Below are 16,515 nucleotides of genomic sequence, written 5' to 3' on the forward strand. Positions count from 1 at the left end.
CCACCGCTCCAGCCCTTCTCTCTGTTTTTACTCACCACTCAACGTTATTTCAGCTCCGGTGGTCAGCTCACCACCGGAGCGGTGGTCACCTCACCACCGAAAATACAGACTATGAATAGGCCTTAACCCTACCCTACCCGTGGTCCGACTCTAACCTTAACCCTAACCCTAGAACCTCAGTCTTAACCGGCCACATAAGTAAACATAAAGCAAAGTTGTTGTATAGTAGCAGTTTCACGTTGGTTTCGCTTTAGGCAGCAGTAGTGTCACTTCCGCGTTTCCTAGTGGCCTATAGGCTGTGTGTAGGAAATGTCCATATTACTCCATTGCATGGTCTGATATTGGTGATTATCGGTTGATGACATCAGAAGCGGGTGCAGATTAAGACTGCAAGACTGCGCTGTAATTAATGTAGTCCAAAAATGTTCCCTTTATTTACAATTCTTCAATATACCAACAGCATATAAATGATGGCCAATGCCATTCAATACTTTTAAATGGTTCCATTTCACCATGTTCAGAAAACCTATTCACTATACAGTAACAGCATTATTTTCATTGCAGCTAGCACTGGGAATCATACATAACACACTTCAACCCAACAGTAACATATAAATAGTCTCTGGAAAAATATGACTATTGCTAAAAGGTTGACATGTTATAATAAAAATGACCAACTCTTGTTCACAAAACATAAGCAACAACGGCAGTGTAACAATCAGCAGTATTCAAGGTAAACCAGTCCAGAACAGCCTATACCTCACAAAAGTGGATTCTAAACCCCCCCATTATTGCTCGTGAAATGTACGCGTACTGACAACATGGATGAGAGAGGAGACTGTCCACCGTCGGTGGGGGTATAGGGCTAAGCTAATCTAGGCTAAAGGGCCAGCCAGGGGAGGGGTCACAGTTCACTGTGTACGCCCTGCTGCTCCAGTACTGGCTGGCAGGCCACGGGAGTCTGAAAGTCCATGACGTACTGGCATTTGCTGGGCTCCTTCACTGACCGCAAGGCCGTCTCCGTCCCACATGTCAGCGTGACCTAGAAAAACACAGGGAGGAAGAGTTGAGGTGGTGTACATACTGTACAGTGCAGACGAAGGGACATCGTTAGCCTAGGTCAACAGCTGCACTAGTTTGGCTTCTGTGTGGTCTGTCTGAGGATGTCAGGGGTGGGGGAGGGGGTCTTATTACACTATACAATACTTCCACTATCTTTTTTTTTTTTTAAATGTATTTTTATTGAGGCTCTGAGATTTCACAACTGTTCAATCACAATTCAATGTATATAGAACCACACATTTTTCTTTTTTCAACATAACATAGGAAAACAACAAGAACCACAATACGGACATTACAATGCACAGACAAAAAACAAACAAACACAAAAAAAAACAGACAAAACGAGTACACCAGTCTTGACATGATTACATTACAGGTCACCAGAGTCTTTGTTATTCACTACCGTTCAATAAGGTACATTGAAGCACAGTCTAGAAGGGTCCACTGTATCTAAGACTGGTTCCCATACCTTTGTGAACCCTTCCATGTTATCACGGAGGAGATAAGTCAGTTTCTCCAGAACTTCCACTATCTTTAACCACAAACTAATATACTTCATTGACCGAGTCTCCCCCCCCCCCTTTGCCTCTACACCACAATTGGCGTTGCAATGCGATACGAACTTGCGAGCTTGTAGAACTGCTAACTTTGCCAAATGTTCGCCCCAGAATAGGGACGCTAGGGCTTGTATGATGGAGTCTCGTATCACAGTCATCTTTCACACAAAGCCGTCCACGGGAGTACTTTTATAGGGCTGTGAGGGAAGTGAAGAACAGCCGCTCACTACAAATGAAAAAATTATGCAAGCAAAGAAAAGAAAAAGAAGCAGGATTGCAGTTCACACCGATTTGTTTGAACGCGAACATATTCGGGTCTCCTACTTGAATGAAATTACAGCATGCCGAGACAGATGAAATATCGTTCATCGCTGCTCTGTCTGAGCCAAGGTGAGATTGTGGCGCGGGTACACCGCAGACAGTTGTGACAGTTAGACGAAGTTATGGCACATCACTCCCGCGGCCCCCCGAGGGCACACGAGCCGGACGTGCAAAACGATGTGATTACCACTGCCGTGACTTTAATAGGTGACTTTTTGACGCCCTCTGTGAGAGAGTGTAGGGGGGAAAAAAACAAAACTTATTTTACTTCTAGGGGGTTTCCATAGCAACCCCTCACATCATACTGCACCCTACAGACAATACCTGTAGTGAACAAAAGCACCTAGAAAGAGAGAGAAAGAGACAGAGGTTGACCTTTTTTATTTTCTTTTTTATCTTTAAAAGCACCTTTATTAAAACACTGCCATACAAAATGTCACATTACAGTTGCAATTGACTACTTACTAGTCTACTATTACTATTACTGCGTCAGGCACCCAGAACTTGAGGCAAGTAGATTGACCCTATGGGAGCCAACCCAGGGCAAAGCCAGGAGGGGAAAGAAGCGTATACCACCTGACAGCATGTAGACGTGCTGCGGCGCGACAGCTTGGCTGACAACACTGAAGAGCTCAAGAACCTGATTTTTGTGGAGGGCAGCGATCCAGGAATCCCGAGTTGGTGTTGGCTAAACTTCACTCTCGCAGCAACTAACTAATTACTATTACACTACTCATTGCGTAAAAGAGTCTAAAGAGAAAAAAAGGACAACACATATGTTGAAAAAACACTTTTTCAAAAAGAAAGGCACAATTGACCGTTCTGCACCACACACAGCACGTCTCCCAGTCCCTGAGCCCTAAATTGTCCACTATTTTCAGTAGTTTGTGATAGGCAGGCCCGGATTAACAATGACATTTACTGGAGCTTAAACTCCACGGCCCGCAGCTTGCAGGGCCCGGTACGAGACTAGCTACAGCTGTTGCTTCTGTCGAAAAATGTAACAGCAACACAGGAACCCCCGCTAGTGTTTATGGTCGTCCGGCAGTTTCCGTAGCAGTTGATTTTCCCCCTATAGTAAGCAGTCGCTTTGGGGGGGCCTCAGACGGCGTCTTCCTCCCATCACTGATAGGGGGGAAGCGAGTAAGCGACGCCCGGCTATCGGGAGCCCCCCCCCTGTTCCCCCCTGGCTCAAACCAACATGCGTTATGTTGCAAAACAACAACATACAGCCTAGCCCTAGACTGTAAGGAATATAAACACAAGACCTTGGCGCAAAACTTCATGTTTACCCTGCTCTAAACCAACACAAGTTTGTTCCTACATCCTCCATTTCACAATTTCAGCACTCGTGAGTAAATTCATTTAATTGCTATTATGTGCCATTATGTTTTCAGTGACGTTGCGCCCACAGCTTGGTTGCATTGTCGTCAATTAATCTGTCTTTAAAAAGTTCTAATATTAATATAGCATATTGGCATTGTCTCTTGGTGCACAGATGTTAGGTGGACCATGTAACAACATGGTCAACAGCACTGTTTGCAAATGTAGACTACATTTGGCCGCAAAGACAATTTAGACAAAATATGCTGCTGCCTGCTAATGAAGGAGCTTGTAGATATAGGCTAATTATTTTTCGGGAAAATTGCAGATAGTTGACTGAACCAGTTCCATGCCAGAACAGAGACGGTGACTTTAGTAAATCTGAAAAACAGTATTAACACCTGAAGTGGAGCTTTTCAAAGTCTTTCTCAACCGGACCCTGGCCAATGGTGTGATTGTAGCACGTGAGTGGCTTCTGTATACAGTACATTCTCCTATTATGGGGCAGCTTTTTGTTTCGCTTGTAAGCTATTCAGGAGGGTATGATATGCGTGGTGCATCAATCAGCTGTTTGACTGTTGAATACAGTATAAGAAAATAAATGTGAAACATGTACATGAAACAGCATAGTTTTTTCCCCCATCTCATGATTGCTATGCATGTTTCTTGTTAACGACTGTATTAATAACCATAAAGTAATATCCTAGTCCTTAATAAAATGTAATTTGTAAAATGATAGTCACACTGAAAGTGACAGTATTACATAGTAGTTTTGGCAGAGACTGAAGTTGGAAAGGCTGTGCCCACTGCCCACTGCCTGGCTGTGTCTTGTGTGTCAGCGGGCAGCGCAGGCAGTGGTGGATACGTGCGCCGTTGGTGCGGCGGTGCGTTGAGCGCATGCATGTTAATTAATGAATTCATTAATTGACTGAATCTGTAGGGCCTTTTGATTTGGCGAAGCCCCAGGGCCCTGAGAGGGGTTGATCCGTCACTGGTGGTGATATAGGCAAACTACCACCAGTCATTCCAGTACCTGCACTGGGTCTACGACGTTCCCAGTTCCATCTGTTTTGTTCTTCGGAGTCAAAATAGCCATCTTTGCTTTTTGCACCAGCTCATTTTGCCTTGTGGTTCGGCCAAAGACTCAAAGGACCCAATGCCTCCCTGCTTGGCAATCAGCATCAAGGGTTGGATTAGGGTAAGTCCCTGCGACATACTATAGCGTCATGTCCAGGGGGTGTACTTGTACATCATGTCCAGGGGGTGTACTTGTACATCAGTTACTTACTTACTACAACCTTTTTCCGGAAGGAATATTTTGGACCAAACACAACACACACACAGAGAGAGAGAGAGAGAGAGAGAGAGAGCGAGAGCGAGAGAGAGTGATTGTGGAAACGTATTCTTGGACTAAACCTTGAGATTGGTACCGACCAACTAGTGATTTAATTTTGTTTTGAATAAGAATAGTTACAAATATATATATCTTTGTGGGGGATATCACACACAGTACATCTATCAATAGATGCACTGTGTGTACCGTGTGTACATCTGTAATCCACGTAAATCGAAATCTGTTCACCCCACAGACTTCAAATTCGGTATATTTGTAGACTACATTTAGACGGCATGGGATTCCCATTTGAAGAGAGGGCGGCCCGGCTCACTAAATGACATGATTAACCATGCTACTGTATATTTTTAATTGAGCAAAGTCCTGAATAAGATGAAAGTGGTTCTAACAGATTTTAACATGTGTGGGGGCGTAAGGTTAGCAAGGAGTGAAGTTGAGGACAAAGCATGAAGGAACTGGAAGGAGCATTACCATAAACTCAATGAAGGCTGACAGGAAAGAAAGGATGGGGAGAGAGCAGCCCAGCTTCCCACACTCGGCTTTGGAGATAACATCTTTCTTTGACACACATTTTTCGCACATTTTCACAGCGTTTTTGTAAAAAAAAAAAAAAACAGAATAAAAAATACATTGCGTTGGTGTCAATCATGGGACTTCAATGCTTGTTCCACAAATTGTCATGCAAGTAGCGCTATTGCAATATATGTATTTGATTGAATGGTTAGGTTTACATATCGAGCTGTTGCAGCCTGCTGTAAGGTTGGATAATAAGGGGGCAAAGATGAATGCCAGTGATCATTTGTTCATCACTTATCCATTGGTGTTTTTATTAACAAAGACAAGGAGAAAATAGTATTTGATATTGTTAACAATACTGTCAACATTCATGTCACCTTATACAGTAAGTGCAATAAATCTACTTAAAGCATCTTTGTCCTAGTCATTAAATAGGTACATAAATCATATTACTTGACATGTATAACATAACATTTTTCTATTGTCAAAGTAAAATGACAAAGGTTCTAGCCTCATTATTTGAAACATAATCCATGTGAATATAATCAACAAACACCAGGCTACACTAGTTTTGAGTGACAGTCAATTTCAATGAATTGTAGTTGCTGAATTCAACCAAATTGGTATAATATAGAATAAGCCAATCTTGGAGGTGTGCTATAACAGTGATGCTAAATAGCGATGACACATTGTCATTGTATCGATCTGTCCAAGTGTGGGCTGTTTTTTTTTAACCAACTCAAGGTACTCAACTTCCAAAATAGCCCAAGTATTCAATCTGGCTCATCAGTGATGTTATCCTCATGGGAAATACATATACTGTGGGCTCTAATGTCTAATGTTACAAAATAATACTGGAATGTTGTTGACAATTAATGCAAGATAACTGCATCAACAAGTTAACACTTAGGCCGCTAGCATTTATTGAAAAATTAGGATCTAATTCATTTTTTTAATTTGAGCTCTTATTTTGAAAAGCCGCCATTTCCGCTCCACAAACAGTAGTCCTAAGTTAGGAGTTTTCACACAGCTGGGCGGGCCTTGTTTACATTCTGAATCCTGACCGGAGCTCCGGAGAGCTCTAGATCATCAGCTCTGTGCTGTCAAAGAAACGCTGTTTTGACCAAAAATGCCATCTGGGACAAGGAATAGGAGATACTGGCGATTGAAAGAAATGGATAGAATGGATTCTTATGGCGACGACGATCTAAGATGGGCGATCCAGTGCTGTGCTAACAACACAGCTAGCTAACCGACTAACGTGAGTAGCATTTTAGCTCGAGCAATCGAACACGCTATAAAAGCTCAATTGCCGAAGGCCGTCGGCAATGGCGTTAAGCGTCAGTATCAAAATTAGGCTTCAATTGACTTTAATCGTCGGCAATGGCGCGCTAAGTGTTAAATGCTAAATCCAGTACAGGGTAACTTGTTGTGGATTGGTTGTGGAACTATATAACCTCCTGATTAAAGCTTTCACTCCAGGTGCAACCTCTCTACATCTTGACTCATGTTTGGGTGTAAGCTCTACATAAACATCAGATGCACATCATGCACTGTCTTGGTTCAATGTTTCTATTGTGCTCTATTGTGCTTCTAAAGCAGATCTTTGTGCCTGTGTCAGTCTGTCCTTTAACTACCTTTATGTAGCCTTGCCGAGACATGAGGACCATAGGGCAGGAGCCTATCTCCTGCTTCTGTAGCATGAGGCAGCTTGATGTACAAGTACACCCCCTGGACATGACGCTAGTATGTCGCAGGGACTTACCCCCAATCCAACCCTTGATGCTGAGTGTCAAGCAGGGAGGCACTGGGTCCCATTTTTAGAGTCTTTGGTATGACCCGGCCGGGGATCGAACCCCGACCTCCCAGTCTCAGGGCGGACACTCTAACCACAAGGCCACTGAGCTGGTATAACTACCTTTAACTAAACTAAAATTGCATGCGATTGCAACCCATTTATACAAGCCTTTCCAGTGCAGCGAACAATATCCTAATATCCTCTGGTGACTCAAACATTAAATGTGAAACGTTGCCATGTCTTGTCTGTAACCTCCTTCACTTACGCAATCCATGTAGTTCAAGTTATGGGCAGGAACATCATGACTCAGTCCAAGCCTAATCTTTCAAGAAATATTTGCAATTTGCAATGAAAAGCTGTCAGCACAATCTCTGGGTAGTTGAACTGTAGAGTTCCTAATATAAGGGGCTGAGCAGCATGCAGCTGAACATTTGGATTGAGGGGTTACTAGGTTGATTTCCTGTTATTCAAGGATCGAAACTTTCCCCCCAATGTTAACAAATATATACAGTATATATATATATTTTTTTACTTATAACCAGATTGGTCAACGCCTGATTAAAGATTTAATTAAAGATTAAATCTTAATAAAGAAACACACCCACGCACGCACACGTATGCACGCACGCACATTAACTTGTATGTGACACAAACCTAATCAAAGACAATCCCCTTTAAGTTGTCACCCCTCACTTCTGAAGAAGTGTGTGTGTGGTTCTCCACACTTCTGAAAAAGTGTGTGTGTGGTTCTCCACACTTCTGAAGAAGTGTGTGTGGTTCTCCACTCTTCTGAAGAAGTGTGTGTGGTTCTCCACTCTTCTGAAGAAGTGTGTGTGGTTCTCCACTCTTCTGAAGAAGTGTGTGTGGTTCTCCACTCTTCCGAAGAAGTGTGTGTGTGGTTCTCCACACTTCTGAAATAGTGCGTGTGGCATATTTAAAATTGAGTAACCAACATTCAGGGCTTCCAAGCAGCAGCAGTCGGCGCCCGCCGCCCATGGAGGATGTCTGGGTCATTGTCTCTCTGTCTGCTTACCAGTGACCTCCAGCTTCACACAGCCTGTCTGGTTTTGTATTTTATGAGGGCAACTAACACAGCAATGTGGGACTCTGGAGCCATCCCGTTTTTTCACTACCAGTGAAGCCAGCTGGTGAATCAAACTCTAGCTGAAGCCAGTCTGGAGAAGCACAAAAAAACGTATTTCTTTGGGTACATTCTTCGGTCTCCGCTCCAGTTCTGATATGATTTACGTGATTGCATCGATTCTATCCTCAGCAAGAGCCGCTGTTATTTTCAAAATACAGAATTGCTATTTTCACTTAAGAATAGAGATGCTCTATTATAGGGTTCAAGTGGTTAAAACTGGTCATTGACATCCAAATAACATCTTCAATTGAATTTAAGTCAGGTCTATTAAATCTGAGTTTGTTGCCTTCTATTGTGTATACATATGAGCCACGTGTGTCTGTGAAAACCTCATGAACGTGCATTGTGCACATTGTGCAGTGCACGAGCAGACAGGCATGAAGCTCACCAAAGGTCACTGCTAGTTCCTTCAGAGCCACGCCCATTCAGACAAAAGACGCAAATATAATGAAGGCAAAGATGTTGGCTGCCATGTTTCCAGCGATACGCAATGTTACACAGTGTGGCTTTAAGTAGATTATTAGTAGTGTATAGTTATTATAGTGCTACCGTCCATAGATACAAAAAAAATCAGACCCGTCTAAAGTGAGTGGTACTGTACTGTACTGTACTGTACTGTACTGTACTGTACTGTACTGTACTGTACTGTACTGTACTGTACAAGCCCTCCTCCCTGGCCTGTGTGTGTCTCTGTGTGTTAGGCTGTGCAACAGTGACACTTGGTGGTGAACAAACGCTATAACGCTATTTTCATGCTCGGACACAGCCGGGGACACAGGGACAGACACAGCAACACACATACAGTAGCTGTCTATAGGAGTGGTAATGGATGTGAGAGATGCCCAGGTCTTACCATAGTATTAAATGGATGTGAGAGATGCCCAGGTCTTACCATAGTATTAAATGGATGTGAGAGATGCCCAGGTCTTACCATAGTATTAAATGGATGTGAGAGATGCCCAGGTCTTACCATAGTATTAAATGGATGTGAGACAGTGAGAGATGCCCAGGTCTTACCATGGTATTAAAGGGATGTGAGAGATGCCCAGGTCTTACCATAGTATTAAATGGATGTGAGAGATGCCCAGGTCTTACCATAGTATTAAATGGATGTGAGAGATGCCCAGGTCTTACCATAGTATTAAATGGATGTGAGAGATGCCCAGGTCTTACCATAGTATTAAATGGATGTGAGAGATGCCCAGGTCTTACCATAGTATTAAATGGATGTGAGAGATGCCCAGGTCTTACCATAGTATTAAATGGATGTGAGCGATGCCCAGGTCTTACCATAGTATTAAATGGATGTGAGAGATGCCCAGGTCTTACCATAGTATTAAATGGATGTGAGAGATGCCCAGGTCTTACCATAGTACTAAATGGATGTGAGAGATGCCCAGGTCTTACCATAGTATTAAATGGATGTGAGAGATGCCCAGGTCTTACCATAGTATTAAATGGATGTGAGAGATGCCCAGGTCTTACCATAGTATTAAATGGATGTGAGAGATGCCCAGGTCTTACCATAGTATTAAATGGATGTGAGAGATGCCCAGGTCTTACCATAGTATTAAATGGATGTGAGAGATGCCCAGGTCTTACCATAGTATTAAATGGATGTGAGAGATGCCCAGGTCTTACCATAGTATTAAATGGATGTGAGAGATGCCCAGGTCTTACCATAGTATTAAATGGATGTGAGAGATGCCCAGGTCTTACCATAGTATTAAATGGATGTGAGAGATGCCCAGGTCTTACCATAGTATTAAATGGATGTGAGAGATGCCCAGGTCTTACCATAGTATCAAATGGATGTGAGAGATGCCCAGGTCTTACCATAGTATTAAATGGATGTGAGAGATGCCCAGGTCTTACCATAGTATTAAATGGATGTGAGAGATGCCCAGGTCTTACCATAGTATTAAATGGATGTGAGAGATGCCCAGGTCTTACCATAGTATTAAATGGATGTGAGAGATGCCCAGGTCTTACCATAGTATTAAATGGATGTGAGAGATGCCCAGGTCTTACCATAGTATTAAATGGATGTGAGAGATGCCCAGGTCTTACCATAGTATTATAAATGGATGTGAGAGATGCCCAGGTCTTACCATAGTATTAAATGGATGTGAGAGAGGCCCAGGTCTTACCATAGTATTAAATGGATGTGAGAGAGGCCCAGGTCTTACCATAGTATTAAATGGATGTGAGAGATTCCCAGGTCTTACCATAGTATTAAATGGATGTGAGAGATGCCCAGGTCTTACCATAGTATTAAATGGATGTGAGAGATGCCCAGGTCTTACCATAGTATTAAATGGATGTGAGAGATGCCCAGGTCTTACCATAGTATTAAATGGATGTGAGAGATGCCCAGGTCTTACCATAGTATTAAATGGATGTGAGAGATGCCCAGGTCTTACCATAGTATTAAATGGATGTGAGAGATGCCCAGGTCTTACCATAGTATTAAATGGATGTGAGAGATGCCCAGGTCTTACCATAGTATTCCGGGTCGGGCCTTGCCAGCAGGGCTCTCCACTCTCATACCTCATCTGACAATACAAGTTTCCCGGCGTTCCTGCCCAAGTGCTCCATGTTCTGGAATCAGAGGGAGGGGGTGGGATAAAGTAAAGTTCAGGTGAATTTAAGTAACGGTGCACTGCACATCCATTCATTAACAAGTCCTTAAACAGTTGTGAAGAACGAAACGCAAATAAATGTCTGCCATCCCCAAACACCAGGTAGGCTAATTGGAAAACTCTTTTGCTATGCAGAAACCAAGCGAAAAACAAAATGGATTCTTGCGACAAGGCCAGCACGGAGCTGCCCTCTGTCAGTGGCTTGCATTGGCACTCTACACTGACGGTGGAACGGAAATAATAATTACCGTTTGTCATAGTTAATTCTCTGTGTGACGGCACACTGGGGAGGGAGAAGAGAAGAACACAATACTACTGAACCCTGTGCCAACTAATTACATTTGCACCAAAAGCATTTCAGTGGAGCAATTTGACCGAGAGCATTGAGCCAGAGCAAGCCAGGGGTACCTGTGGCCGCGGGCCAACACAGCATCAACATCTAGGAAGAGCCAACTAATGCCATTTGATTGTATTTCCATTTGCTGATCTAATTCTGTCTCACTGGAACTTTACTGGAACCGCAACATTATAAATTAATAGTACGCCGATTTTAGTAATAGTAATCGACAGTAAAGGGCCATTCACAACAAGCATGCGCTAACTATGACTATAACTAGAATGATAATTATGTGTGTCCACAATGAAGAACGATAATGTTCTGTAAACAGAGGCACCAAACAAACAGCTGTGAGAGCGAGAGATCTCTGCCTCTGTGCGTGCGCGCACGCACGCACACACAATTTACAATTTACAATTTAGGCATTTAGCAGACGCTCTTAATCCAGAGAGACTTACATTAGGCAAGAACAAAAGTAAGGGAATACATCACATATATAAAATGCATTTATCAAGAAACATGCGTAAGCTAAGAACGTAACTAGAACATATCTATAATATCACACCCGTGTGAACTGAGTGGTGTAAGGCCTGTCTGACGTAATGAAATCATGTCTGACGTAATGAAATCACACCCGGGTGAACAGGGTGAACATAGCAACCATGCTCATTTTTTCTGCACAGACTAACAAAGCCAGTTGTAGGAGTGGTTTACACCACTCAATAATGACACTATACATATTAACTACACACACACACACACACACACACACACACACACACACACACACACACACACACACACACACACACACACACACACACACACACACACACACACACACACACACACACACACACACACAATGAATCTGATTAGATTAGAGGTGAGATAGCTGTAGCTAGGCTACCAGCAAGCGTCAGCTATTCATAATTGTCTCTTCTCATCAACGTTAATAATAATAATAAACTATCTCTGATTCTGAGTGCGAGTGAGATCGATTGCATTCCCAGATTAATCTGATGGATTTTGATTGGCTGTTTCTGTAGTTCATGAAAATGAAAGACTCTGCCACCCACCAGTATTGATTGAATTTGTAATACAACATTTAGAGTTATAATTAATTACAGTTACTGGTAGTTATCGTGTGGCTTTGGAAACGGCTTGTGGTTTATGACAGGGTCTGTGTGTGTATGTCTGTCTGTCTGGAGCCATACTTGCAAACCACGACCGCTCAGCACCAAACATTGGCCACAGAAGTACCTGTACTGTGGGGGAATCAAAAGCACAAAAGTTGACTATACCCCTCCCTGGGTATAGAACAAAACTGGACATTGTTTTTTCATATCTTTAGGATGTCCCCTTCATGAAATGGATTGTCCCAAGATTTACTTTTACTGCAACAGTCTTGAAATTTATCCATGAAGTGACTCACCACACAGGCAATAAAAAAACGCCTACCTGAAAGAGGGAGTTCCAAGAAAATCCTCCTGTCATATTCTACATGCTGTATATTTACAATATTTCTATTGTGAATCAGCATCCTTTTAAGGCCTCAAATAGGCAGAAAAGTTGACTTTTCTGAGCAATATTCTCTTGTATTTTCATATCTTTAAGATGTCCTCTTTATGAAATGTATGGTCAGATGTTTTACTTTTAGTGCAAGTCATATAATTAATCCATGAAGTAATCACCACTGCAAAAAACGCCTACCCTGAAAGAGGGACAATCCTTTGTCATTTTCTACCTGCTGGTTATTTTTACATCATACTTACACAGATGCAAGCATGTGCAAGGGGTGCTTTTGGTGCTTGGGCAACAGATCAGCTCCATATATGGAGATCTAAGGGTTTGAGGTCAGATGTAGAGTTGCTGCCCGGCTCCATAAATGCAAATCTAGGTGATGATCCAGTCTTCTCCATGTATGGCTATCCATGGTTTGAAGAGCTCAGTGTCGTGATCATACAGTATATAGAGACGGCCATATATGGGGCGTGTCACGAGGTGTGATGGACTGACAGCCATATATGGAGCCTGTCATGAGGCGTGACTGACGGACGGGACGGACTGACTGGCAGGTTTTCATAGTAACCTGCGATCTATGGTCGCAATAATCCAACTGAGAATTACCTTGTGAGGAGACATTAGGGTACATTGATTCTGACCACAGTAACAGCCACACACTGCGTTTGGAATTCTCTCGTTTCATGTTTCGGTGAGCAGAGAGATTAGGTTTCGCCTACATCTCCTGATATGACGTCATTATATGCTCCCGTAGATTATAAAAGATTGCATGCTTTCACTTCATGTAAAGGACGCTACAGTATAAAATCATCCTGTTCGTCTTCGGCTCTGCACCATTTAGATAGGAATGCCAATGTGCCTCATGCCGCACGTTAAGACCAAATCAAATCAAATCACATTTATTTATAAAGCACATTTAAAAACTAATTTCATTGTACCAAAGTGCTGTACAGAACATCTCAATATGTGCGCAACAAAATACAAACAATAAAAAACACATTTATGAGCAAACTATGGTTATCATAGGAAAGATTATAATAATGGGTTAAAAACAAACTAAACACTATCACAGACAATCAAACGCTTGGGAGTAAAATAGGGTTTTGAGCCTGGATTTAAACGTCAATGGAGGGGGAGGTTCTAAGAGAAGGGGATGGTGTTCCATAGCCTAGGGGCTGCAACAGAGAAGGCACGGCCTCCCCTAAACCTCAATCTGGTCGGTGGGACCTCCAGTAGCTCCAGATCTGTCGATCTGAGGTGGGGGGTAGTCAGTTCAGGGCTTTGTAAACAAATAGTCTTAAATCTAAATTGCACCGGCAACCAATGGAGGGAGGCCAGGACGGGAGTGATGTGGTCTCTCTTCTTGGTGCCGGTTAGGAGCCTGGCTGCTGCGTCATGTGCCATGGTACTAAGTTCTGCAGTCAATATAGGACAATTTGACATTGTAGATCGGCGTGGCAAAGGCAAAAACAATGTTCCATTTGTATACACTCTCAAGAGTTGAAGACTCGTAAGGGACAATTTAGACCCTGGTGGACCCCAAACCAGGCATTGGCAAAAGTGTACTTACTGTAGGTGACTGATGTCAGAGGCTGGTAACATGAAGTCCAATCTTGGAACCCATTAGCAAAAAAGGGGGATTTTCTTTTCTTTGAATTTGCCTCTGGGGGCACTGATCCCCCGTGTAGAGACCGGATGCCGGCCCATTTACTTTATTTGTTACTTTGTTTTCATTCCTAATAACAACTCTACACGTTGTAATGGAACAAATGCAGCTGTGGAGCTCTGAATCTGTCTTGAGAGAATCCATGACTGTCTGACATGCACATCGTAGCCATGGCCATTGTGGGTAGCAACAAGATCTACATTACATGATGTCCTCCTTTTTACAATACAACAATACAAAAAGGAGGATCTGTTCTTCATCCTGACAACTAGATGTTCCTGTCTTGTGATTCCACCCCTGCATTAATTTGATCAGAGCTGGGGTTTCCACCGAGACATCAAACAGCAACCAACATAAATATTAAATAAAATACACTGAAAATAATGACAAAGACAACAGGCTCGTTTGTTATCCCTGTGTGATCACAGACAGTTGAAGACAGTTTCTGGAAGGTAGAAATGTAATGCAACAATTTATTTACTTTCTCTTCCTCCTTGTCAAGATGTACCCTCATTAGACCTTATGGAAGACAGCAACAGAGTTATTTTTTTCTTTTCTGTTTTGCAACCCATTGTTTCACCCAGTGTCAATTATCTAATGTAATCCTGGGTGCCACACTTCCTCTGCCAACCTGGGGGGGGGGGGGGGGGGGGGCAGCGGACTGACCTCATGCTTCCTTTTATGCATGAGGAGTCCAAGCTGCTTCTTTTCACCTGACAGGGGAGAGTTTCCCCGGCCGGACATAGCGTGTGGAAGGAACACGTTATTCTGTCCAGTTCCTTCCCCCTCCATCAGGCGTCCCGGCTGGCCAGGAGGAGGTAGTTTAGAGACCAGGATTACTGCATGTTTTTTGTGAGGGTACCTACCCTAGGGGACTCGGGGAGAACATGCAAACTCCACACAGAAAGGCCCTTTCGCCAACGAGTATGGGCACTAATGACACGGAGGAGAGAACACGCCCGCAGCGCCCACAGCGTCCCCAGCGGGAATCGAACCCAGGACTTTCTAGCTGTGAGGCGACAGCACTACCGACTGTGCCACCGTGCCCCAACAGCGTTCTTTGTATTTGGGGAAGGGGGTGTCTCTCTAGCCTTTACAGATACAGTGCGTGGCTGTCTTGAGGTTCCCGAGCATGGCTTTCCAGCCATGCGCAACACACTCCGCTTATTTAAGATGTCTGAACGGGTCAGTCAGAGGTGAATTGCTCACACAAGTGGAAGCCGTCTGGGCTCTCGCCTCTCGGCATCTCTTCCCTTCCAGGCTGTTTGATTGGGTTTTAGCACTCAGTTAACGCCAGGAGACCCTCAAATGGATTGCTGTCAGGGCTTAAGACGTACGCTTGCATGTGACAGTTCCCTGGCCATTTGGACCAGTTGACCAGCAATCCCTAGCGCGTCACCTCCATATAGCCCCACACCCCTGTTCTCTCTCATCCCTCTTCTGCCTGGCTTCAGATACTTGTCTTACATCCACTCTGGCTCCATCCACCAAAGGTCTGCACCCCAGGAGGTAGCAACACGCCCTGCCACTTAATCGTTTACCCGCCAGGAACATAGGAATATTAACACGTAGAATCTTGTAGCCTGCCACAAACGGAAAAGCCGTTTTAACAGCAATGTATTCATTAATGCATGTTTTAATACGATCGTATCGAAATCTACCGTCCGTTAGCTTTGTTATGCTTCTGACACAATGGGCGCGGCCATTTTGAAAATGCGCGCGCATCCACTAACATTGCCGGCTCTGTTTTCAGACGGCTTTATCTCACAGAAGCGACATTGCAGAGGACGCTTTGTCCCAGACAAGCGTTTTCAACGGCCTGTAGCAGGCGCTGTGATACTCGCGGTCCACTTTTTCCACCACCGACCGAGAGAACGAGCACCAGCTTCGTCAACACACACGGAATGGTTTCATAGTAAAATGCGATACGGATATTTGGCTCTTCAAAGTAAGTGTCACGCGTGATTAAACCATGGCAATACGCAATCGAGGGATTAATTAATGGCGGCAGGCTAAGAGTTAACCACGTGAAGCCTGTTACCCTAGTGTCCCTATTCTGGGTATATGTCATAAAACGTAGCACACGTGTATAAGCTGAGCTCACAATGCTTTGTGAGCTTGTAGATCTCTGCTATTTTTGAGGGGTGCTAGCCCCTCCTATATACAGGTTCAATGTTTGTTTTTAGTTCAATGTTTGTTTTTGGGGCGACTGTGGCTCAGGAGGTAGAGCAGGTCGTCCAATGATCCATGGGTCGGCGGTTCGAATCCCGG

General features: G+C 43.6%; 1 protein-coding gene across 3 annotated transcripts in view; it reads right to left on the reverse strand.

Moving 5' to 3' along the window:
- Positions 1-410: 410 nt before the first annotated feature.
- Positions 411-16,515, reverse strand: part of LOC306914465 (glucosidase 2 subunit beta-like) — a 227,131-nt gene continuing 211,026 nt past the window's right edge. For 2 of the 3 annotated variants that reach the window (XM_079491499.1, XM_079491498.1), the window contains exons 14-15: positions 10,577-10,676; positions 411-1,042 (exon numbers count right to left, since the gene is read on the reverse strand). In XM_079491499.1, coding sequence (XP_079347625.1) covers positions 905-1,042; positions 10,577-10,676 — 238 coding nt within the window. In that variant the 3' untranslated portion in view covers positions 411-904. The remainder of the gene's footprint in view (positions 1,043-10,576; positions 10,677-16,515) is intronic. The other variant, XM_079491500.1, reaches the window with a different exon arrangement.

Source organism: Electrona antarctica, assembly GCF_951216825.1.
Source record: "Electrona antarctica genome assembly, chromosome: 21".
Taxonomy (NCBI): Eukaryota; Metazoa; Chordata; class Actinopteri; order Myctophiformes; family Myctophidae; genus Electrona; species Electrona antarctica.